The sequence below is a fragment of the Schistocerca americana genome, chromosome 4 (assembly GCF_021461395.2).
Source record: "Schistocerca americana isolate TAMUIC-IGC-003095 chromosome 4, iqSchAmer2.1, whole genome shotgun sequence".
NCBI lineage: Eukaryota > Metazoa > Arthropoda > Insecta > Orthoptera > Acrididae > Schistocerca > Schistocerca americana.
The window spans coordinates 733,223,997-733,250,336 of record NC_060122.1 but is presented as its reverse complement, the minus strand read 5'-3'; the positions used below and the strand labels follow the sequence as shown (position 1 = coordinate 733,250,336).

The following is a 26,340-nucleotide window of genomic DNA, read 5'->3' as shown; positions in this document are numbered from 1 at the left end:
TTGTAGTTTTTTAACCGAGAAAAACCTGTGCCTATCATGAAAATATGGATCACCCACAGTTTCTGCAATGGTTTAAAGATTTGTTGCTCCAGTTTAGTGTTCCGACAGTGTCTGTAACAGATAATGCATCTTACCGTTCTGTGATTTTAGACAAAACTCCAACAATCAGTGACCACAAAGAAACTATGCAGTGGTTGCAAACGAGAGACATTGCTGCGAACATGAGCACAACAAAGCTCCTGTTATATTCTTTTGTAAAACAAAATAAGCTGTGATGCCAAGGGAACAAGATCGTACGGTAATTAGACTACCACCTTATCACTGCAATTTTAACCCATATGAATTGGTTTGGAGTGATATCAAGGCCTATATTTGAAATATCAACAAGGATTTTACAATAACAGAAGTGGAAAGGCTGCTACATGAAGGTCTTGCTACTGTAGACGCCACCTCATTGAGGAAGAAAGTAGACCATTTGGTACATTCATAAAAGAAGCACACACTAAAGACAGAATTATAAATGAGAACAAACAATTAATAATTTCTCTTGACTTTTTTAATGGTTTTAGGGCAAAAAACTGCTACAGTCATTAGCGCCCACTCTGGGGCTTTTTAAAAAAAAAAAAAAAAAAAAAAAAAAAAAAAAAAAAAAAGAGGAAACAATTTGGAAATCAGCAGCAATGGGAGCGAAACTCAAAAAGAAGGAAAGATTAGAAAACCACTATAGAAGGGGGGGGGGGGGTTGTTTTCCCCAAAAAGAGCTTCAAATGACCGATGTCATCTCACTGACACTGATAAACCCGAGGACGCGATCGGCTGAGCATGTGTCATCTGCTAAAATGGAAGATATATCCGGCGACAGCTGTAAACAGGTGCGTAGCGGAAAATAGGGGCACTGAAGTAAAAGGTGTCTCGCTGTCCACAGTTGAGAGCAGTGGGGACAAAGAGGGGGAGGATCACCACTTAAAAGATGTCGATGGCTAAAAAGACAGTGGCCTATCCAGAGTCTAGTTAAAATTACCTTCTCCCGACGATGAGTTCAAGAGAAAGAGGCCCAAGCACAGGGAAGAGCTTTCATGTCCCGCAATTTATTATTGGGAAGTGTAGACCAATGTGTGTGCCATAAACGACGAGCAACACGACGACGTAAAACACTCTGTACATCTGCGAACAGCAGGCTGAGGAAGAGAGACAGCAGCCTTGGCCGCTATATCGGCCACCTCGTTCCCACGGATAACAACATGTCCTGGGATCCAGAGGAATGCCACAGAGACACCCCCCAAGTGGAGGCAGTCCTGAATCCGGTGGACCAGAGGGTAGACAGGGTAAAGAGCTACGAGACTGAGGAGAGAGCTGAGCGAATCTGAGCATATAATATACTGTATACGCTGATGGCGACGGATGTATTGGACAGCCTGGAGAACAGCTGATGACAATTTTGGTGCTGATTCTGGTGATAGTGAAAGAGAACTGATTGGAATTGCGCCACTGACATTGTAAGTTGGTGAGTGAAAATGCATACAGAATTAATTCTTTCTCTCTGCAACCAAGTAGGCTATGCATCTTTTGCTTTATTTTGTTCTAAGAATGTGGACAGCATGTTCTTTGCTATGTTTAGGTTTACATTATTATATGACATTTTATATGCACATATTTACAGTAACAATTTGGAATGACCTCTCATAGACATTGCCATTAACTTCACGTGTCGTTTATTTCCTGGCTTCATGTACTATCAAAATGCTTTTTCTCCAATGTTGTTGCGTCCACTGTTAGAAAAAAATACTTTGTTGTACTTATGTACACATTATCATGCTACAGTTTAAATATATGTTGACTGTAGCTTACATTTACAAAACACTTCGGAGCTGTGGGTGTGTGCAGTGGCAGCTATTGCAACCTCGTAATCGTATTGTGGCCAACTACACATGAGGTATCAAGTGACATGTTTCACCAGCCTGAGTGTAGTTTTCATGATATGTCAGAGAGCGGAGTGGGGGACCAGTGCAGGAGATGGGAATCGATTGGTTCCACACTGTGGCAGCTGCGTGAGCGGCAAAAGACATGCAGATGGTAAGGCTGTTGAGGTCATCGATCAAGGCGATGATATTATTTTCTTCCGCATTAGGAGGAATGTTGAAAGTGTGCAGGAGTGTGACATGATGCGTGGAGTCATCGCGCGTACAAGGAGGTGAGTGAAGCACAAAGAGAGTACTGTCACATAACTGCAAGAAGATGTCATCGACCAACAGAGAACAGATGTCAACATAGAAGTGTGGAATGTAGGAGAGAGTGGGAAATGTGGAAAGCTAAAGAAAAGTGCTTGTGGAGACCGTGTTGGGGGAAAAACTGTCAAATGCAGTACCCAAAGCACTCAGAACACATGAATCACATGGATCAAATGTGAGAGGTAGACAGCAAGGAGGGAACAGGAGCAAACTCATCAGTCAGGTATTGGTAGTGGGAAGATCATCATGAAGCATCCAAACTGGCTTGAATATGTTGATGGAAATGGTTTGCAGCTTATCATGAACGAGGATGTCAAAGTTTCAGGTGGAGCAACAGGGCACTTTGTGAGGTCCCGAATAAGGCAGTTGGAGAGCTGACTGCATGGTGTCATCAAGGAGTATTACATAGTCACAGTGCTCTAAAGTTTTATGAATAAAGACACGAGGCAGTGTGGGCACACAGAGATGGGGTGCAGATGTGAGCAATGTGAGTGAATGCGGTCACGCTCGACCAAAGTTGAGAGCTCAGAACAGAGTGGAGGCTCAGAGTCTTCGACAAATTCAGCAGGCAAGCTCAAGGGTTCGCTATAACGTATGTGAGCCAGGGATGTCCATAAGTCCACCCTAAATGCCATTCCAAGCAGGATCCAGAAGAGAGCATAGGACCAGGAAATAGAATGACATGAGCGCTGCCTGAAGGATCGGTTGCCAGAACTCAACCAGCCCATTAGACTGCAGGGCCCAGGCTCCCAGCTGCTAGTGAAGTGATTGCTTTTGCTGACATATTTTGCAACAATGACTGCTCTCATATGGAAAGAGAGAGCATGTGATGCTACTGAAAACTCATGTGCAAACATTTTCTTTGACAGTAGTGTGAATTTATTGGCACTGCACAAGTTGCACAGCCTGGTGAAAAGGATAGATCCAAACTGTCATCCCTGATAAGTAGTAATAGAAGAGGGGAAACTGAAGTAAGGAATCCAAAAGGTGACAAATGCCTGAGCAACAATATCTCCAATAATGAGCAGGCTTGAAACAGCTTTGGCCCACCTGGTGACACAGTCAATAATGGACAGAAAGTATCAGCAACCCACTGAGGAGGGAGAGGACCAATGAGGTTGAGATACTGTGTCAAAACTGCCCTTTATGGATATTTAACTGACCCAGAGAAGGGTGGGAATGGCGTCCGACTTTACTGCGTTGGAATAGGAGGCATGTGCATGTCCAGATGAGACACTTTGACTTAATGCCTATCTAAACTAAACATTTGGTAACAATGCATGCAACAGCCTTAATACCTGGATGCGCAATGTCGTGGATCACCGAGAAGACTTTCTGGTGTAGGGGGATGGGGATGAGGGGGTGGAGACTACCTGTGGAAGTGTCACATAGTACCATGTTTGAAGAGCCAGATGGACATCGTAGCTCAATAACCAATGAGATATCATTATCTCATAGTAAATGATCTATACTGGGGTCATCCTATTGGACCCATGCAAGTTAGTCCAAGTCCAACAGTGAAGATATAGTGTTGAAGAGATAGTGTGTACACGAGACATGTAGTCAGCGACAACATTCTCAGTTCCTTTTGTATAACAAAAATCAGTGGTTTACTGGCAAATGAGGTATATGTGATGAAAGCAGTGGGGCAGCAATCAAATCATTAGCAGAATTATGGATGGTATCAGTGAGTGGTTTGTGATCTGTATGTATAGTTACATACCAGCCTTCTATGTTCTTGCAGAAGGGGTGGACCGCCTCGTATATTGCCAAAAGTTCCCTATCAAGGGCTCACCACTTATGTTGTGAGGTGGTAAGTTTTTGGGAAAGAAATGAAGAGGGTGTGTCGAGTCATTCATGTGCTGTTGCAGGATGGCACTAATCGAAGACTCGCTCACATCTGTATTAATAGAAATGTGCATGTCACTAATGGAGTGTATGAGTGTGGCAGTATTGGCCAGTGCTCTTTTAAGTGCGCTGCGTCTCATCAGACCATAGTGCTTTACCGACACTGGAAGTGTATTTTCCTGCCAAGGCACATGTCAGAGGGGCTTGAGGGACACAGCGTGAGGGATGTGCCATTGGAAAAAAACTGACCATTCCTAGCAAATGATGGAGGTCATGAAATATTTTGGGTAACTGCAAATCTAGAGGAATGTGATGTGATTGGACTCAGGGTGAATATCATCAGTGGAGATGGTATGGCCCAGGAAAGTGACACTGGTAGCACATAACTGACATTTATCATGGTTTATCTTAAAGCCATTGTTGACGAATGTTTTGAGAACTCGAGATAAATCGAAATCATGTTCTTCAGCAGAAGAGGTGGATGAGAATATCTTCAGGGTGAGCATAGTAGAAAGGGAAAGGGAACAAGACTGAGTCAATAAATCGTTGCTACATCTGTGTGCCATTTTTAAGACCTTAAGGCATGTAGCCGTATTCAAATAATCCAAACGATGTAATAATAGTGGTTCCAGATATATTGTGCATAGGGGGTTGATGATAACCCTTTCAGCAGTCAATAACACTGAAAATCTGTGCACTTTGCAGATGTTGGGCAAAATCCTAGATGTGTGAAATCAGATAATTGTCAAGGATCATCCAAGCATTGAGTTTGCGGTAGGCCCCACACAAGCAGAAAGAACCATCTTTTTTAGGCATAAGATGTATAAGAGACGACTATTACACAATCCCAGAATCAAACAGGTCCTGTGTTGCAGCCTTAGTGTGCGCAGTTTGGTGGCGCAGAGGGGGCGAGCCTTATACTGGACAGGGAGAGGAAAGGGGCCTCAGTACTAACTAGCCTATGGCGGGTACCATTAGTAACATTACCTATAATGGAATGTGTACAAACGTAACAACACTCGTCGACAAAGGTAAGATACACAAAATGCTGTAAGTTTGATTGCCACTGACTTGTTGAGACTGTGGTTAAGGTGGAGGCACAGGCAGGGCAGGAGCCTTAGTGACGTGTGTGGCTGTAATGTGGTGAGGTCGGTGACCATGTGGATAGCATGCGCAAAGTTGGCTGACGCATTGGAAATCAGATGATGCAGGTTGTTGGTGTTGTTGTTGTTCCCAGAATGAGGTTGTTGTTGTTGTTGTTGTTGTTGTTGGCATGGAGGTCAGAAAACTGTGGGCGGTAAGTCGAAAGCTGGGTCAGCAAACTGAAAAGATCTGCTGTCAAACATGAGTACTTCGAGGTAGCACAGACAAGTGCAAAGTTCTGAGAGGTGGTGTAAAGGGCAAGATGACAAAGGTACCTGGAATGCAAGAGGTGCATGGAGAAGCAGAGTAGCTGATTGGAGGTCCGGCAAGAGGCTGAAATGTTTGAGGAAGTTGATCCTGAGAATGGGGCAGTCGCCATTAGTGATCTGCAAGGTCCAACAGAATACCAGATCCAGGATGCATTGCAGGCGAATATCTGCTGAGCCATGGACAAGTATGTTGGAGTTGGTGGCTGCATGGAGGAACAGCAATGCAGGAAGAAGACTTGCAGGAGTGCATGATGGTGGAATGATGCTGGTATCAGCCCTGGTGTCGATGACAAAGTGGAGAGTGCAGGCAGGGTCATTCACTGTATTGGATGACTAAGCAGACGGGCAACACGCCGTGAGTCGTGGCCCCTAAATGGACTCGCAACCAGAGTTTGGGTATGCACATAGTGGATGACAAGACCATGCAGTATCACTGAAAGTCACATGGTACCAACATAATGGGTATGCAGATGTGGCTCTGCTGTGTATCACCCGAGCTGTTTGATGCACTTTGTACTCATTCAGCCTAAGGAGAAGAGTGGGAAGCAGGCACAGGAGGCACATATGGTGCCAGAAGTTGACCGTCAGCTGGCACTGGACATAGCTGCTGAGAGTGTGTGCCGCACGCATAGCCATTGCAGGGTAAAGAAGCATCTGGACTGAGGTAGGAGGACTACAACCTCTGAATCCATGGGTGAGCTGCCGGAGGGAACAAGCTTTTGATGCTGGCTAATACTGTCTGCAAGATGGAGTTTCTCTTCTGAAACAGCAGACTTGTGAGACAGGGGACGTAGTTGAAGATTGGACAGCAATTTAACAAGCCAAGGACTCAAAGCACAAATGTCTAGCAGTTTTTCAGATGTGGCTTGGGAGCACAGATGGTGCCACAATTGAGACAGGGTCTGCTCCTGCAGATGTAAGTCATTAATGGTGTAGTGAATAGCTTTGGCAAGAGGGCATATAGACGTTCAATAATACAGGACCATGGTGTAGCATATTGACATGGTGGATCTAGCAGCAGGTCACTGATGATGTCTGGTTCTTCATGTAAGTGGCTAACCAGGCACATGAATCACACATCGTCACTCAGAATTTGTGAGTATCCAACAAGTTATTGACCAAGGGGAACCATGTTTTGGAGTTCTGCAGGCAAGGTAGTTTCAGGAGACATCCAACAATCACCTGCTGCAGTAGCGCACGAAGAGGTGAGCAGCAGTTTTTCGACCGCGAAGGTGGCATGGACCCAGGAAGTGGCACCTCATCTGAAGTCTGGGTGGGGGTTGTGGTAGTGATGCTCTGTCCGCACATGGTACAAGACACGGTTGTCACAGATGAGCATGCAGTTGATGCATCCATGGTCAGTACATATATCTGCTGCTGCAGCACTGCGAAAGCTGAAGACATCTCTTGCCTGATTTGGCATGGGATGATATTGGGGTATTGGGCACACTGTGGAAGCAGACACATTATCCTGCATGTGGTTCCTGCCAAGGTTCCTGTGACCCAGAGAGGTTAGAGTTCACATTCACAGATGAATGCAAGCTGCTAGGTACACATGAGTGCAGGATCATAGGAAAGCTGAAGGCATCTCTTGCTTGATTTGGTGTGGGATGAAATCGGGTTTTGTGGCACACTGTGGAAGTGGACACATTGTCCTGCTTGTGGTTCCCACCAAGGTGTCTGTGAGCCAGAGAGGTTAGAGTTTACATTCACAGATGGACGAGCTGGTAGGCATACACAAGTGCAGGATCAGTATAGGATGAACAGAAGGAATATCACTATCAAAAAACACTCTCTGTGTGTCCATGGTAGGCTTTGGGTTACAAAACTGTTGCCAGTCCATTGTTTAAGTTTAGGCACATAGCCATAAATGCTTATCATAAAAACATGATTGAATGGAAGGCATCTGGGGTTATCAGTGTGGCAAATCCTATTCCCACATGGAATCTCTGGGCAGAAGAGATCACCAACACACAACTGAACATAACACTTTTTACTATAAATGACATACACCATTACAAGTGAGCACATACAATGGACGTTCATACCAGACTAAGTCAAAGATTGCAGGTCTGAATTAAAGGTAGCCCTTCTCAAAGTCGATGAACACATGTTCAATGCTGGTGGTTGGCACAAGTTTTTAATTTGTAAACTGACATATTCTGAAGAATAACCTGTACAAAGTCCTGAAACTGCAAAAACTACTTTTTTTTAATAACATGTAGGTTTACCCATACTACAGAATATATTCAGACATATATACACACGGAAAACTAATTTAAATCGATATGCACCAAATACACTAAGTCTATATCTTCTCTTCTGCATTTTCAGCACTACACTTTGTTTTACTTTCCCTTTGTTCAGTAAATTTGCTTCCACATGAAAAAGCAATGGTTTTACGCAATTTATAACTTTACATTTACATCTGTTCTATGGATTTGCTTACAAGTACTGCTTCACCTTATACCGACATCCACATGATATGTTCCTTCCTGTTTTCCTTTATGCTAAGGGACACTGTTATAAAATAAGCTTCCTGCATCCGTAGAGTGCCTATCTGTCATTTTCAATCTTTTGCTCTACATTTGGTAATTTTCTCCAATTCTTTTGTTGTGGTCATGAACATCTCTGTTAAAAGATATTTCGCAACTTACTAGCAAAAGAAGTATTGTCTCACATATATACAAACTTGGCACAATTAATATTTTATATTCTTTGAATTTGTTTGTGCAGGATTCGCGTTAAGTTTTGCTATGCATCTGAGCTTCCTTTTGAAGTTTTAAAATTCTCTGAATGTGTAATCTGCTGCTCCTCCCCATATTGGTACACAGTACAAAATGTGTGGGAAGATAAGTCCATAGTATACTTCAGCAAGGTTTCTATGTCTGCCATATAGTAATTTTCGTTTTTTTTTTTTTTTTTTTTTTTTTTTTTTTTTTTTTTTTTTTTTTTAAAAATTAAGAACATATTTGCACTTGCGTTTGAACTGATCTTATCACTGTGGTTTTACCATGTCAGAAATTTGTCCATCTTTATTTCCAGAAACCTACTACAGTTCACTTCTTGTAAGTCTACATCCCCAATGCTCAGAATAAAGTCATCTGGGCTGTTCATTTCAAATTTTGCACACGCTGTTTTCTTCCTGCTGATAAATAAATTATTTTCTCTAAAATACCACTCTGCCATGTGCATGTAATCACTACCTCTCCTTTCCACATATTTTATTGAGTCACTACAAATTAGTAAAGTTGTATCATCAGTGTACATAATCATATTTCCATTTACTGCAGTCAGTATATAACTTATAAAAAAGAAAAAGAACAGAGGTTCTAGAGCTGAACCCTGAGCTACTCCACATTTTGCCTGCAGAACGTCATAGTAGACTTTTTTTCATCACACTAGTGTCCGTTTTCAAGAAATGTTTTTGTGATATGTGCAGCTTTTCCTCTTTAGCCATAGCAATCCAGTTTTTCTACAAGAATTGTAAGACACACATAATAAACAGCCTTTAAGGTTTAAGTACACGCTAGATACTTCCATTTGATGACCCAGGGCCTCAATGATATCGTAGTCTTAATGGATCTTCCTTTTCTAAATCTGTCTGTTCCATTCATGATGTTTTATTTCTCTATGAAGTTTATAATTCTATCTTTAACCACTGCTTCTACTATATTAGACAGAACAGTTGTGATTCTTACAGGTATTTAGTTTCCTTGAGCCCCTCCCCCCTCCCTCCCCCTTCAAATAGTGGCATTACCTCATTCATTTTTAAACATTTTGGGAGTGCTCCTTCCTTTGTTACAAAAATTTATCAGGAATGTCAGAGGCTTTGAAAGATATCTAGCATAGTGTTTTACCATTTTTTTCTGATATGCCATCCAGTCCCTCTATATTTTATTTTTTAGTGCACCAATTATTTTTGAAACTTTCAATATCACTAGTGTAAGATGGATACTGTTATGACTCGATTAAATAATAATGACAATCAGCGATATAAGTTGCCTCTAAGTACAAGCATTCAGATACAGAACATGCTGTGTGAGTTGCAACCAAGTGAGGGACAATGTATCAGTCACATCCATGTATCTCCTGAATGTTTGCACTAATCAGAAATTGATACAATCTTCATACCAGTGTGAGACTTCTAGTCAGCAGTGTACCTCACTTGATTAGTTGCATAACTGAGATTGTGGCAACTAATGCCTACACTCTAGATAACTATGATGTGATCAACAGAAGGACGAAGTATCATTCACAAAACATTTCATCCCAGAGGTTATCATATCGGTCAATCAGTGAAGAATTACATCTTTATTGTGTCTGTGGAAATTTTAGAAAGAACTTGTGATATAATTTTCAACCAGACAAAATGAAAAAAGGAAGAAAACATTAAAAAAGAAATGAAGTGAAAGGGTAGGATTCAGGAAAAATAAATACAAGGGTTGTATAAGTTAACACAACTCCATATATTTTATTCCATTATTAAATAACTGCAGCAATTGAAAATGTGGTATGAGGAAACCACAATTGTGAACACTAAATTTCTGAAAGATAAAGCTTTTTAAGTCATGTAAAATTAAAGTGAATATTTAATCCAACAGATACATACCTCCCTTTTTCTCATAACGACTTCTTATAGCAACATAATGCAATGACCGGTCAGTGGCAATTGCCTCTATAATAGGAATCCATTCATCACACTTTATTCGATCAGTATAAAAATCAATGCTCTTTCTCCAGGCATGTTCCTTAACATTACGAAGTGGCATCATCTTTCTCTTTCTACAGAGCTCATCATAAACAGAGAAGAAGTTTGAAGTAGAAATTTTTTTATCTGGGGCAGGGCCAACCATTTTCTGCATAGAAAAGAAAAAAACAAAAAATATGATTGTTGAAGAACTATGATTAATTTATTTTTAAAACATGTAACTTGAAGACGGAAGTCTGGGTAGGAAATGTTGAAACCAGTAAGCTAACATTACTGAAGTGGGTACATGCAATACAGTAGGCTATTTATTTCTATGCTCATTGTATTTTTTCAGTGAAATACACTGAAGAACTGATTTCATGCATTTCATTGATGATCTAAGTGGAAAGATATCAGTGTGGTTGGGTACAAAGAAATGTTAAAGTAAAATACTTCCAAAATAAATCCGTATAACAGTGGACATACTGGTACACATAAACAAAATATGGTAAAAATGCTGGTTTCAGAAAATATAACGATTTTTTAAAATGGCAAGAGGAAGACAAATTCTGAGAAAAAATGAAACTGTTTACAGATACATCAGTATGGTATCGTAGCGCACAGAGTCAAGGAATGGCAAATGGCTGCTCTCAGATCTGGGCATATACAGCTGGGGGATCTGTGCATATTATTACACAATTTAGAACGAATGCCAAACAGACACCATATGCAATTATTGAAGGTTTCCACTTTTTATACTCAACTGACCACTACACAGATGAAATATCAAAATCACTACAGTTTAATATACTGGTCTGTTACAAGGAGCATCTTTTAACAACTACGGTACTAACTGTCTTTGTTGTTGCTCCATCATTGAAAATGTAAACGAACCGTAGTTTTGTTTTTACATATTCCACATCCTTGAGAATCATCTCATTAATGATCCAAAAATATATTTATTATTCAAATTAAAATTTCCGTCCGACCATCGACTACTGTTCTAGAGGAAATATTTTGCCCTGTCCTAAGAGGTATTTTGTTGTAACTAATGGTCCTACCCCCATGAACCATGGACCTTGCCGTTGGTGGGGAGGCTTGCGTGCCTCAGCGATACAGATGGCCGTACCGTATGTGCAACCACAACGGAGGGGTTTCTGTTGAGAGGCCAGACAAACATGTGGTTCCTGAAGAGGGGCAGCACCCTTTTCAGTAGTTGCAAGGGCAACAGTCTGGATGGACTGACTGATCTGGCCTTGTAACACTAACCAAAACGGCCTTGCTGTGCTGGTACTGCGAACGGCTGAAAGGAAGGGGAAACTACAGCAGTAATTTTTCCCGAGGGCATGCAGCTTTACTGTATGGTTAAATGATGGTAGCGTCCTCTTGGGTAAAATATTCTGGAGGTAAAATAGTCCCCCATTCGGATCTCCAGGCGGGGACTACTCAAGGGGACGCCGTTATCCGGAGAAAGAAAACTGGCGTTCTACGGATCGGAGCGTGGAATGTCAGATCGCTTAATCAGGCAGGTAGGTTAGAAAATTTAAAAAGGGACATGGATAGGTTGAAGTTAGATATAGTGGGAATTAGTGAAGTTCGGTGGCTGGAGGAACAAGACTTTTGTTCAGGTGAATACAGGGTTATAAATACAAAATCAAATAGGGGTAATGCAGGAGTAGGTTTAATAATGAATAAAAAAATAGGGGTGCGGGTAAGCTACTACAAACAGCATAGTGAATGCATTATTGTGGCCAAGATAGACACAAAGCCCATGCCTACTACAGTAGTACAAGTTTATATGCCAAATAGCTCTGCAGATGATGAAGAAATTGATGAAATGTATGATGAGATAAAAGAAATTATTCAGGTAGTGAAGGGAGATGAAAATTTAATAGTCATGGGTGACTGGAATTCGAGAGTAGGAAAAGGGAGAGAAGGAAACATAGTGGGCGAATATGGATTGGGGGAGAGAAATGAAAGAGGAAGCCGCCTGGTAGAATTTTGCACAGAGCATAACTTAATCATAGCTAACACTTGGTTCAAGAATTATAAAAGAAGGTTGTATACATGGAGGAATCCTGGAGATACTAGAAGGCATCAGATAGATTATATAATGGTAAGACAGAGATTTAGGAACCAGGTTTTAAATTGTAAGACATTTCCAGGGGCAGATGTGGACTCTGACCACAATCTATTGGTTATGAACTGTACATTAAAACTGAAGAAACTGCAAAAAGGTGGGAATTTAAGGAGATAGGACTGGATAAACTGACTAAACCAGGGGTTGTACAGAATTTCAGGAAAAGCATAAGGGAACAATTGACAGGAATGGGGGAAAGAAATACAGTAGAAGAAGAATGGGTAGCTCTGAGGGATGAAGTAGTGAAGGCAGCAGAGGATCAAGTAGGTAAAAAGATGAGGGCTAGTAGAAATCCTTGAGTAACAGAAGAAATATTGAATTTAACTGATGAAAGGAGAAAATATAAAAACGCAGTAAATGAAGCAAGCAAAAAGGAATACAAAAGTCTCAAAAATGAGATCGACAGGAAGTGCAAAATGGCTAAGAAGGCATGGCTAGAGGACAAATGTAAGGATGCAGAGGCTTATCTCACTAGGGGTAAGATAGATACTGCCTAAGGGAAAATTAAAGAGACCTTTGGAGAAAAGCGAGCCACTTGTATGAATATCAAGAGCTCAGATGGAAACCCAGTTCTAAGCAAAGAAGTGAAGGCAGAAAGGTGGAAGGAGTATATAGAAGGTTTATACAAGGGCGATGTACTTGAGGACAATATTATGGAAATGGAAGAGGATGTAGATGAAGATGAAATGGGAGATAATATACTGCGTGAAGATTTTGACAGAGCACTGAAAGACCTGAGTTGAAACAAGGCCCCGGGAGTAGACAACATTCCATTAGAACTACTGATGGCCTTGAAGAGCCAGTCATGACAAAACTCTACCATCTGGTGAGCAAGATGTATGAGACAGGCGAAATACCCACAGACTTCAAGAAGAATATAATAATTCCAATCCCAATGAAAGCAGGTGTTGACAGATGTGAAAATTACCGAAATATCAGTTTAATAAGTCACAGCTGCAAAATACTAACGCGAATTCTTTACAGACGAATGGAAAAACTGGTAGAAGCAGACCTCGGGGAAGATCAGTTTGGATTCCGTAGAAATGTTGGAACACGTGAGGCAATACTAACCTTACGACTTATCTTAGAAGAAAGATTAAGAAAAGGCAAACCTACGTTTCTAGCATTTGTAGACTTCGATAAAGCTTTTGACTACGTTAACTGGAATACTCTCTTTCAAATTCTAAAGGCGGCAGGGGTAAAATACGGGGAGCAAGAGGCTATTTACAATTTGTACAGAAATCAGATGGCAGTTATAAGAGTCGAGGGGCATGAAAGGGAAGCAGTGGTTGGGAAGGGAGAGAGACAGGGTTGTAGCCTGTCCCCGATGTTATTCAATCTGTATGTTGAGCAAGCAGTGAAGGAAACAAAAGAAAAATTCGGAGTAGGTATTAAAATCCATGGAGAAGAAATAAAAACGTTGAGGTTCGCCGATGACATTGTAATTCTGACAGACACAGCAAAGGATTTGGAAGAGCAGTTGAACGGAATGGACAGTGTCTTGAAAGGAGGATATAAGATGAACATCAACAAAAGCAAAACGAGGATAATGGAATGTAGTCGAATTAAGTCGGGTGATGCTGAGGGAATTAGATTAGGAAATGAGACACTTAAAGTAGTAAAGGAGTTTTGCTATGTGGGGAACAAAATAACTGACGATAGTCAAAGTAGAGAAGATATAAAATGTAGACTGACAATGGCAAGGAAAGCGTTTCTGAAGAAGAGGAATTTGTTAACATCGAGTATAGATTTAAGTGTCAGGAAGTCGTTTCTGAAAGTATTTGTATGGAGTGTAGCCATGTATGGAAGTTTATTTATTTATTTATTTGATTAGCCATCCGTAGACATTTTGCAATGTATGGATGTTGTCAGTTTGGATACAGTGATTTTTGCAGATACATTGACACTTTTATATGTATTTACAGAGTATACAAATACAATGACATTTATCACTTAAATTACATTCAAACAATTAAATATTCACTTATTGTTTAGAAACAGTGTTCCTGAAAATATAGTTTAAGGGTTTTCTGTAACAGTACATGTTGTTAATTTCTTTGATGTCCTGTGCAGCTTGTTATACATTTACAGAATATACAATACAATGTCTTTATGTCACTTAAATTACATTCAAACATTTAAATATTCACTTACTGTGTAAAAACAGTGTTCCTGAAAATACAGTTTAAGAGTTTTTCTGAAACAGTACATGCTGTTAATTTCTTTGATTTCCTGTGGCAGCTTGTTATACAATTTTACACCCTGATACAAGAAACTTTTTTGGGTCTTATGCTTGTTTCTCCTATCTAGATGAAGGCAGTGGCTTGTTCTTGTGCTATAGCTGTGTAAAATGCTGTTTGTACTATAATTCACTATATTTTTCTTTATATATACTATAGTGTGGAACATAAATAAACAGGGAACAGTTAGAATACCAAGTATTTTGAATAGTTCTCTGCAGTGAGCCCACTTACTGCTTTTAGTTATAATTCTCACTGCTCTCTTCTGCACTTTAAAAACTGTTTGTAAGTTGAGTACATTATTTCCCCAGAAAATTATCCCATAGCTTATGACTGAATGTACATAGCTAAAATATACAGTTCTTAGACATTCATCGCTGCATACTGAGGAGAGAACTCTAAGTGCGTAACACGTTGTAGATATCTTTTTTGTGAGTTTTTTAACATGTTCACTCCACCTAAGCTGGCTGTCAATATGCAACCCTAGGAATTTTGTGGTGGGCACTTCGTCTACAGAGGTGTTATGTAGCTTTAACTTTAGGGGACTGTTTTTTCTGTTTATTCTAAAGCGTATGCTATTTGTTTTCTTAATATTTAAGGTCACTTTATTCTCTGTAGACCATTTGTAGACATCTTTCAGTGATTCATTACAATTTTCCAACATTTGTGCTGATGTCTCACTGGTGATTATAATATTGCTGTCATCGGCAAACAATATCTTCTCTCCATGTCGGATATATTGTGGAAAGTCATTTATATAAATCAAGAACAACACCGGACCCAGCACACTTCCCTGAGGGACCCCAATATTAATATGCTGTGGATCTGACAGGTGTTTTTCTATGAACTTTGATCTACTGGAGACATGCGAGATCTCTACCCACTGTACTCTATTTTTAAGGTATGAATGGAACCATTTGTTGATTACCCCTCTTACTCCTAGTGCTTCTAACTTAAGTAATAGATTCTGGTGGTCAACTGTATCAAAGGCCTTTGACAGGTCAAGGAATATGCCAGATACATAGTTGCCTTCATCCAGTGCTTCTAGAACCACTTTAGTGAAATGTGCTATTGCCATTTCTGTATCTCTGCCTGGTCTGAAACCAAATTGGTCATTTGAAAGAAGGTTGTATTTGTTTAGATAGCTCATAAGTCTGTTCTTCATTATGGACTCTATTATTTTGGAAAATGATGACAGTAGGGCAATTGGCCTGTAGTTCTCAATGTTTTCTACATCATCTTTTTTGTGTAGAGGTAAAATTTTTGCATGTTTCAGATAATCAGGGAAACAACCGGCTTTGAAAGATTCATTTATGATATTGGTTAGGGGGGCTTTGATACTATTTATGCATTTTTTCAGCACAGACATTGGAATTTCATCTAAACCTGCTGAATTTTTGCTCTTTAATTTCCTTACCACATTACATACTTCTTCCTCAGTAGTGGGTAGCAATACCATTGAATTTGATGTATATTCCCGTGTTCGTGGATTATGAGATTTTGAAAAATTTTCCTGTAACTTTGTAGCTATACTACTAAAGTAAGAATTAACAAAGTTTGCTAGTTCTTTTGGGGTACTTGTTAGGTTTTTTTGTTCCTGATTTGGGTGTTTATTTGCCTTTGTGTTGCTGTTCCTGTCTCTTGTTTCACTATAGTCCATGTAGCTTTACTTTTATTTTTAGCTAGATTTATTAGTCTATCATTGGCCTTTTTTTTTTTTTTGCAACATTGAGCACCTTCCTATAGATTTTTTTGTAGTTTCTGTAGTAATGAAGAAAATCTGGATCACTGTTGTCGTTTTTTATAGAGTTTAGGTATTTAAAAGTTTGGGCAGATTTTCTAATTCCTGTGGTAATCCACTTATTTTTGGTGGATGTTCCAGTAGAACTTAGTGCTTTGGGGAAGGCTTCTTCGAATATTATCTTAAACTCCGACATGAATTTGGAGAATTTCTGATTCACATTATTTTCTGAATATACTTCTTCCCATCTTTCATGTCTTAATTGTAAGCAAAATTTTTGTATTGCTGCGTCTGAGTAGACTCTTTTAAACATGTGGAGGTTTACTGGTTTTTCTACAGAAGCTTTTACTTTTATGATTTGGCATAAATGATCTGACAGTCCAAGATTTTTGACAGTTATGACACAGTTTTCCCCACCTATATCTGTAGCTACATGGTCAATGGTAGATGTTGAGTGTTTGGTTATTCTTGTTGCACAATTAACTAAAGAGGACATGCCAAAACTATTCAGAATATTCAGAAAAGTGTTACTGGTTTCATCTGCCTTAGCTGTGTTAATGTTTAAGTCACCACACAAGAGTATATTACTTTTCAGGGATGACACTTGTTCTAGGCTTTGCATAAGTTTTGAAAAGAATGTTTCTAAATCACCACTGGGAGAACGGTATACACATAGTACAATTAGTTTTTTGGGCATATCTACAGCTGGTATCTCTACTGCTGACACTTCAAAATGCTTGTCTACACTTAGTAGGATAATATCATTCCTGACTTTAAATGAAATACCACTCTTAACAAAAATACATGATCCTCCACCTTTCATTGAGTTTCTGCAATAAGAACAAGCTAGTACATATGAGGGCAAATTTATGTATTGAATTTCATTGACTTTGCACCAGTGCTCTGTGATGCAGATAACTGGACTGTCTAAGGATTGTAACTCAACTTCTAGCTGTTGCACTTTGCTTTTTAAAGTGAAACATGGACAATAAATAGTTTGGACAAAAAGAGAATAGAAGCTTTCGGAATGTGGTGCTACAGAAGAATGCTGAAGATTAGATGGGTAGATCACATAACTAATGAGGACGTATTGAATAGAATTGGGGAGAAGAGGAGTTTGTGGCACAACTTGACAAGAAGAAGGGACCGATTGGTAGGACATGTTCTGAGGCATCAAGGTATCACAAATTTAGCATTGGAGGGCAGCATGGAGGGTAAAAATCGTAGAAGGAGACCAAGAGATGAATACACCAAGCAGATTCGGAAGGACGTAGGTTGCAGTAAGTACTGGGAGATGAAGAAGCTTGCACAGGATAGAGTAGCATGGAGAGCTGCATCAAACCAGTCTCAGGACTGAAGACAACAACAACAACAAATGGTCGTCATAAAGAGCGAGACTCAAACTATAGCCTACACTACCCAACTACACGCATCTAAATAAGATGAATCAATAGACAGCAACTTCAGATGTGTCTTCACATAGGTTTTGGAATCATAGTTAGCTAAATTAAAAATTATTATTACTACTTTATTTTTATTTATTTATTTATTTTTGCTTCACTCTTGTTAGATTTTATTGCGTCAATCGTACTCTCTTTCTTGTATCATCGCTACGGAACCTCTTTCTTTCTTTCTTTGCATTTACTTGCCAACAGCTGCAAGTCCTTTGACAATTCACAACGGCGAGGACACAAGTCTCAGAATCTGTGTTCAGACCTAGTTTTCAGTTGTTAGAAGCCATGGTCCAGTTTATTCTCACAGTACTCAAGTAACTATATTTTCATTGCGGTATAAATTCGTGGGAGTGAAAATGCAGAGATCAGGAGAAACTTTTGGTAACTGATATCACGTAACCTAAAACCTGTGTGTCGATAGGAAAATCATAAAATAGCACTAGCAAATCGACTTCCCTTTCAACAATATCGGTACTTTCGAATAATCTTCGAACGTAGTACGTGTATGGCGTCAAATATAAAAAGAGAAGCCGTTGGCCCTTTACAACGCGAATGAGTTTTGATGAGTGGAATGTTAGCAAATCACAAGAAAAGGAGTTAAGCAGTAATCGAGTGGTGCGTACGTCAAATTCTTGACCATTTAGCGCCAAGCATTCGATTTTAACACGTCAATGTCTGATGACATTGGTGTGGCACGACTCTCGGTCGTAAGAAACTTCCCCTTTTTTATGTCCATCATATTATAATACAGCTAAGAATGAATTTCATTTTTTCCCCTCTTTCTCAGGGAGCGACTCGTTGAATAAGTACCCATAGAGTGACAACACATGACACTGTTAGTACTGTAATGGAACAGTTCGCAGAATATTTACGTAGAGTTCAGTCCTCTCCTTTTTTAGTATGCAGTGGAAAATGCTTAAGGAATTTAAAAACTGACACGTGCAGCTTCTTCTCATAATGGAAAAGGAGATATACCCTGCAGTTCTTCAAGACAGTGCATATGTAAGTACAAAGCTTTAAGTACAAAGCTTAACTCATCGAAGGTTTGTATGGAAGAGAGGGGCCTGTGCTAAGAAATTGCATTAGAATCTTGTACTTTATACCAATTGTGTGCACACTTACCTGGAAATAACACTCAATTGCACTGTTGTTGGGAAGTTAGTGAATGGATCAATTGACGACTGGCCCTTTCTCGCCACCAAAAATATGGACGGCATGAAACATTTATTGTTTTCTTCGTACAACGAGGTACTAAATAAATGATCCTAATACAGTTAAAATATCCCACCCCCACAAATTAAAATGGGCTTAAACGCGCCATGTACTAATTTCTGTTATTCCCCTGTGGCTGAATTCTACCGGATATGGATAACTATGTAGAGTTTCAAAGAGAAGACAACTAGAAATAGCACTTTGATTTTTATACTGCTATTTCGTACAAAAACCACCAAGAAGTTCTATTTCCCTAAAGGCTGCAATTAATATGAAGATTTACGTCTCATATTTGTTGCAGTTATCTCATTCCTGGAAGCAACGGAACAAAATTTTTACTCGCTGACACATCCGACTTTCGACGGCACAAGATACCGGTACAGTTTAGCACCCCGCTGACAAACAGCAGTTGAATCTGTAAAAAATTAACATGTTTCACGATAGATTTTGGTACTGTGAATTATATGTTTTAGTCATTCTGTATTTTCTTAAGTGCTGTTTCATACAATTACCCAATTTATTATGTACGAACTATAAAGACATGCTATGAATAACGTCCTATGTTAATTGTTCTCCTGATAGACACGGTAGATGATTTTGTTTTTGTGAAATGCAGAATATTGCTTTGTGAAAGCGACAAACTTCTGCAGCTTTCGATTGCAGCATTAATGCAGCGATCGCAGTAGTAAGCAGCTACAGTATATTATATAGGACATGGGAACTGTAAGAAGTGTATAGGCTACGTTTTATTCGAAGCAAAACAAGTGAAATTTTTCCAGACCTGATCAACAACACTGCACTGACTACACTCCAGTGGCGGATCATTATGCTTAAATTTTGGGGAGGCTAGGGGGCATGTACTAGAAAATTCCCTTTTAATGAACGTATATCTAGCATTACTAACAACCACTACCACTACTACAGTGACGCAGAATAACATGGCCGATGTACGTGCAATCTGTAAGGCATGCGTGAGGGGAGTGGCTGTGGTGGGCTTTCGGGCAGGCGCTGTAGGGGAAATTCCGAGTGCTGGAGGGCAAGTGCCGTTTTAAACTCAAACGTAAGCTCACGTTTTTTTGTGCAAATTAAGTGAAGCCCCTCTATGCTCACATTTGCTTGGTGACCATTCAGAAAGATCTACTGTCACCTCTGCTTTGCGTAGTATCTAGAAAGAATTGTGCTGAAAATGCAAAAAGCGGTGATTTATTTTCGTCTGGCTTATTACCATTCGTAGCTTTCAGGGATGCGTCATGAACGGCGAATTTTGAGTCAAACCTACATTTCTCCTGTTACCATATTAAAATTTGCTTCTTTCGCCAAAACGCAGCTGAGTTTACACAGTTTCACCACATTAACATGTTATGCGGACGCAATTACGAGAGAATTCTGAAACCACAGTTTATTCAGTTTATTAAGTGAGGAACTGAGGAGAAAGTAGGGCCAATAACTTATGAAAACGCACACGCTCGGTACAAAAATAAACGTGTAATGGCTTCACTTACGCTGTTCCAAAACCCACAGCATTTCTCGTTTAACCAGCTATTAATGACCCTTAAAAATTATATTCTTTCATAGAAAAAGTGTGTAGTTAGTGGAATTACATGGTAGATAATGAAGTTTTAATGTAATAACCATATGGCAAGATTCTCCTCTTTGCGCGCCATCATTTGCCAAAATCTCATTTCGATATTTCAAACTGTTTACAAGATACGAGAGATTTATGAATATTTCATTCTGGCTTTATTGGGAGAGCGGTGTGCGACCACATGCCTCTCCGTATCCACCTCCAGTGACGCCTGTGGGTTGAGGATGAAACGGCGGCCGGTCGGTCCCGTTGGGCCTTCAAAGGCCTGTTTACTTTTAGTTTCTGGCTTTATTGCTGGCATGCGCGATCGTAAATGAGTATGCTACATTAGATAAATTTTCTCCAGACTGGTGACAGAAACCTCCACCCAAGTCTAAAGAAAGATTTCACATTTCAGCTAAATTTTACACGCAGCGACATATTATGTAGTATGCATCAAGCCCAAAATCATAGCGATCCCTGTTTTTCATTGCAAACTTTTTTGAATTTTTGGCAGAGTCGGTTTAAAAACAAATATCACAATAACTATGACTATTAACGAATTGATGGGCACATTTATCATGAAACTGACAATAAAGCTATAAGTAACCCAACAGTGAATTTTTGTACCGAATAGTTTTTGTAAAATCGTTTGAGGAAGACTGCAGGGTATGCGCCTCGAGTCTATTATCGCAGCGCGTAGCCGACCAGCCGAATGCGGACAATGTCGGCCACTCCTTTCGAACAAACGAGTGAATTCATCCAGAGCTTTGGACGAAAACTGATCACTGTGCCTCGACCGCAATATCCTGCGCGGTTTCTATAATTACCATGAAGACTAGGTGTCCAATGTATGCGTAAATATGCAAAAGACAGTCGTACGTTGCCGTGTCTCACGTTATCGCGTACGATTATGCCATAGGTGGTAAATCATTGGAAGCGGTAACGACCGTAAAATACTTAGGAGTTACTATCCGGAGCGATCTGAAGTGGAATGATCACATAAAACAAATAGTGGGAAAAGCAGGCGCCAGGTTGAGATTCATAGGGAGAATTCTAAGAAAATGTGACTCATCGACGAAAGAAGTAGCTTACAAAACGCTTGTTCGTCCGATTCTTGAGTATTGCTCATCAGTATGGGACCCTTACCAGGTTGGATTAATAGAAGAGATAGACATGATCCAGCGAAAAGCAGCGCGATTCGTCATGGGGACATTTAGTCAGCGCGAGAGCGTTACGGAGATGCTGAACAAGCTCCAGTGGCGGACACTTCAAGAAAGGCGTTACGCAATACGGAGAGGTTTATTATCGAAATTACGAGAGAGCACATTCCGGGAAGAGATGGGCAACATATTACTACCGCCCACATATATCTCGCGTAATGATCACAACGAAAAGATCCGAGAAATTAGAGCAAATACGGAGACTTACAAGCAGTCGTTCTTCCCACGCACAATTCGTGAATGGAACAGGGAAGGGGGGATCAGATAGTGGTACAATGAGTACCCTCCGCCACACACCGTAAGGTGGCTCGCGGAGTATAGATGTAGATGTAGATGTAGAACACCGCGTCCTTTGCTCACGATGTCGTCCGACCAGTCGGCTTTTTGGTGAGTGAGGTTGTCATGTATTTTTCCGATTTACTTTTTATAGACTCACTGGACACAGCATATGTAGCAGGATAACAAAAATTAATTATAACAACGTTCACTCTGAGAGGCCGATCTCTCTCTCTCTCTGTCTTGTGTAAAAAGGACAGTTTCTTATTTTCAGTTTCAAGTTGTTTCTTATCGTAATTTATCTTCTGAATCTTACTTCTACATGGGCACCTGAAACTCTGCTCTTGTGATGCAGGCATTGCCTGGATTTCAGATCGTGAACATTGTCTCTGAATATCATCTGTACCATCTAAAATCTAAATGATCTCCGTTATTGATAAACTGCTCTTCACTACGATAGATTTCATTCGAGTCAACCTCATTGTTCCTTATCTTCGTCATCAGAAGCAGAGCTTTGCGTTTTATCGTTAATGCTGCTTGGAGGGTAGTCTGTATTGAAGGTGTCCACCAGGAAGAACATCTCAGTAAAGAAAGGCCACTGTTCAGATGTAGAGTATCTTTGTCAGTTGTATTGTCGTTAGATTTTTCCCTTTCTCTCCAGGAACAATACTTCAGCCTTCGCCTTCTTTTCGTCAGTTCAGCAGCTGCGACAAAATTATTATACCGTTGTGCTGTCTGGTACTTACGTCGCAGTACGTGTACCTTGCAATCGGTTCGTCATTCAGAATTGTCGTTATTCATACCTTCTGTCCGATATTACAGTTTGGAAGAATCACTCACGAAACGTGGCTTGTGATAATTAATCTGCATCTACATCTATACTATGCAAACCACTGGAGGCGCAAGGCAGAGGTTACGTCCCTTTTTATGGGTTTATAGGATTCCTTCCTATCCTATGCACGAATGGAGCGCAGAAAGAATGAGTGTTTGAATGTCTCTGTGCATGCAGTAGTTATTCTAATCTTAGTCTCACGATCCCTATTAGTGTGATACGTGGAGGATTGTAGTATATTCCTAGTCATCGTTTAAAACTGGTTCTTGAAACTTTGTTAATAGGCTTTCTCCAGATAGATTATATCTATCGTCAACAGTCTTCCAGTCCAGTTCCTTCAGTATGTCAGTGACACTCTCCCACAGATCAAACAAACCTATGATTATTTGTGCTGCCCTTCTCTGTATAAGTTCCATATGCCCCATTAGTCCTACTTCATATGGGTCCCACTCACTTTACCCATGACTGAACCTATGTGATTATTCCATTTCATATCCCTCCAAAGTGTTGCGCCTAGGTATTTATATGAATTGGCCGATTCCAACAGTGACTCATTTCTGAACATTTAAAACAAATTGCCAATCTTAGCACCACTTTGAAATCTTATCAAGGTCTGATTCAATATTTATGTAGCTTCTTTCGTATATACACTCATGCTCATAAATTAAGGGTAATGCTGATACATGGTGAAACAACGGTCTGGTGGGCGGTTTGCTGGTTTAAATCACCTCAGGGTATGGCCATGCAGTGTATTTGACCTGCAGTCATCACACGGTGGTGCTGGCAGCAGTCCACATACGCAGACGTGTGTTGGTGCATGTCAGAGTACAGTGAAGCGAGTAAGTGTGCAGACGATTTCAGACGTGCTAATGGTGACTGTGTGTTGAAAATGGCTCAAAGAACACATATTGATGACGTCATGAGGGGTAAAATACTAGGGCGACTGGAGGCTGGTCAAACACAGCAGGTTGTAGCACGGGCCCTCAAAATATGGTTCAAATGGCTCTGAGCACTATGGGACGTAACATCTGAGGTCATCAGTCTCCTAGACTTAGAACTACTTAAACCTAATTAACCTAAGAACATCACACACATCCATGTCCGAGGCAGGATTCGAACCTGAGACCGTAGCAGTCGCGCGGTTCCAGACTGTAGCGCCTAGAACCGCTCGCCCACTCCGTCCGGCGCACGGGCCCTCCATGTGCCACGAAGTGTGATCACACGATTATGGCAACGATTCCAGCAGACAGGAAACGTGTCCAGGCGCTACAAATGGTTCAAATGGCTCTGAGCACTATGGGACTGAACTTCTCATGTCATCAGTCCCCTAGAACTTAGAACTACTTAAATCTAACTAACCTAAGGACATCACACACATCCATGCCCGAGGCAGGATTCGAACCTGCGACCGTAGCGGTCGCGCGGTTCCAGACTGTAGCGCCTAGAACCGCTCGGACTACGGCCGGCCAGGCGCTACAGTATGGGACATCCACAGTGTACAACACCACAAGAAGACCGATATCTCACCATCAGTGCCCGCAGATGGCCACGGAGTATTGCAGGTAGCCTCGCTCGGGACCTTACCGCAGCCACTGGAACAGTTGTCTCCAGACACACAGTCTACAGACGACTGAACAGACATGTTTTATTCACCTGGATACCTGCAAGGTGCATTCCACTGACCCCTACTCTCAGGAGAGCCCGTAAAGCCTGGTGTCAAGAACACAGTATATGGTCATTGGAACAGTGGTCGTAGATTATGTTCACGGATGAGTCCAGGTATTGTCTGAACAGTGATTCTCGCCGGGTTTTCATCTGGCGTGAAGCAGTAACTAGATACCAACCCCTTAATGTCCTTGAAAGAGACATGTATGGAGGTCGTGGTTTGATGTTGTGGGTTGGGATTATGATTGGTGCACGTACACCCCTGCATGTCGTTGACAGAGGAACTGTAACAGGTCAGGTGAATCGGGACGTCATTTGCACCAGTATGTCCGCCTTCTCAGGGGCGGGGTCCCACCTTCCTCCTGATGGATGATAACACTCGCCATAGTGGAGGAGTACCTTGAAACAGAAGATATCAGGCGAATGGAGTGGCCTGCCTGTTCTCCAGACCTAAGCCCCACCGAACACGTCTGGGATGTTCTCGGTCGACGTGAAAATTAAATAAGCTTTTAGCTGTCACTTTGCTTTTCGCCATACTAGGTCAAATATAGTGTTCACTCTTTGTAATGAGAGGCGTTCTCCTCTAGTTGTAGTACAAGCCAGGGCCTAATTCCACACAATATCTTAAAATGACTGGCAAATTCGTCATTAAACTGCCTGATACAGTCTCCAGCTTTGCTAGAAGAAAAATTATTAAATAGTCTGCGCTGGTGGTAACGCGCGTGTGGAACAATAATGTAAATTTTGAATAAACCACGTAATGGCGGCGGATTGCAGGGTTCCAGCAATGCTGTTTTTTTTTTCTCCGCTGCAGACAATGCTGTAATTCTGTAAACTGGGATTGTTTGACATAGGTTAACACTTCTATAAATAAAATCCAACTCATTTAGTATCTATTTGACACCAGCCCAATAAATCACATTACATTACGTTACAGACCTGAATAAGCACTGTACGTAATATCTCACGAGGAGACAAGTAGAGCACGCACGCGCGTGAGAGAGAGAGAGAACTTTTACATGTACAGGTTGAAGACCACAGATGAACACTTATCAGTATAACGATAACGTTTATTTTTTAGATAGATCATTATTCTCTTTGTCTTTTAAACTATTTATTTTCGTAATTGCTCGCATTTAATAATCACACGATCTTTTTTTTCGTAGTTTTTGTATGTCTCACTTCACTTGCAAAAATATTGCTATTACATATTGGTATTGGGTACGCTATAGTCTGGTGGGCGATAGAAGGATCTAATTATCATTTCATCCCCATACTGAGTCTTGCCCAAACAATCTCACATGCAGCTTCAGTTTCTATATTGATGGATTTGCATTTCTTGTCTACTGCGATAAATAGATCATCTCCATTTCCCATTTGCCTATCCTTTTGATGTACACTTAAATTTTCCCTAATTTTCTCTAATGTTTTTCAGCTCACGATCGTCGTTTTGTGCTCGCCGCATATCTTTGCACACCGCATTAATTTCTTTCTACCCCGTTACCCCCTTCATATACAGTAGCTTAAATTCGTTTCTATCATCTTCCGCCCCCACTGGTAATCTGGACAGAAAATCGGCAACACAATTTTCTGTACCCTTGATGTAGCGGATTTCGCATTCGAATTGCCGCATGAACATTGCCCAACGCATTAAGCGATCATTCAGCATCCTGCAGTCCTGCAGATAACTCAGCGCCTTGTGGTCCAACAACACTGTCACTTTTCTGCCCTCTAAATGTATGTGGAATTTCTTAAATCCGTGCACGATCACAAGCATCTCCTTCTCCGGAATGCTGTATCCCCGTTCGTGCTTAT

General features: G+C 40.6%; 1 protein-coding gene across 1 annotated transcript in view; it reads right to left on the bottom strand.

The window, feature by feature from the left end:
- Nucleotides 1-26,340, bottom strand: part of LOC124613752 (centrosomal protein of 78 kDa-like) — a 191,025-nt gene that overhangs the window by 155,192 nt on the left and 9,493 nt on the right. The window contains exon 2 of the mRNA XM_047142467.1: nucleotides 10,101-10,347. Coding sequence (XP_046998423.1) covers nucleotides 10,101-10,347 — 247 coding nt within the window. The remainder of the gene's footprint in view (nucleotides 1-10,100; nucleotides 10,348-26,340) is intronic.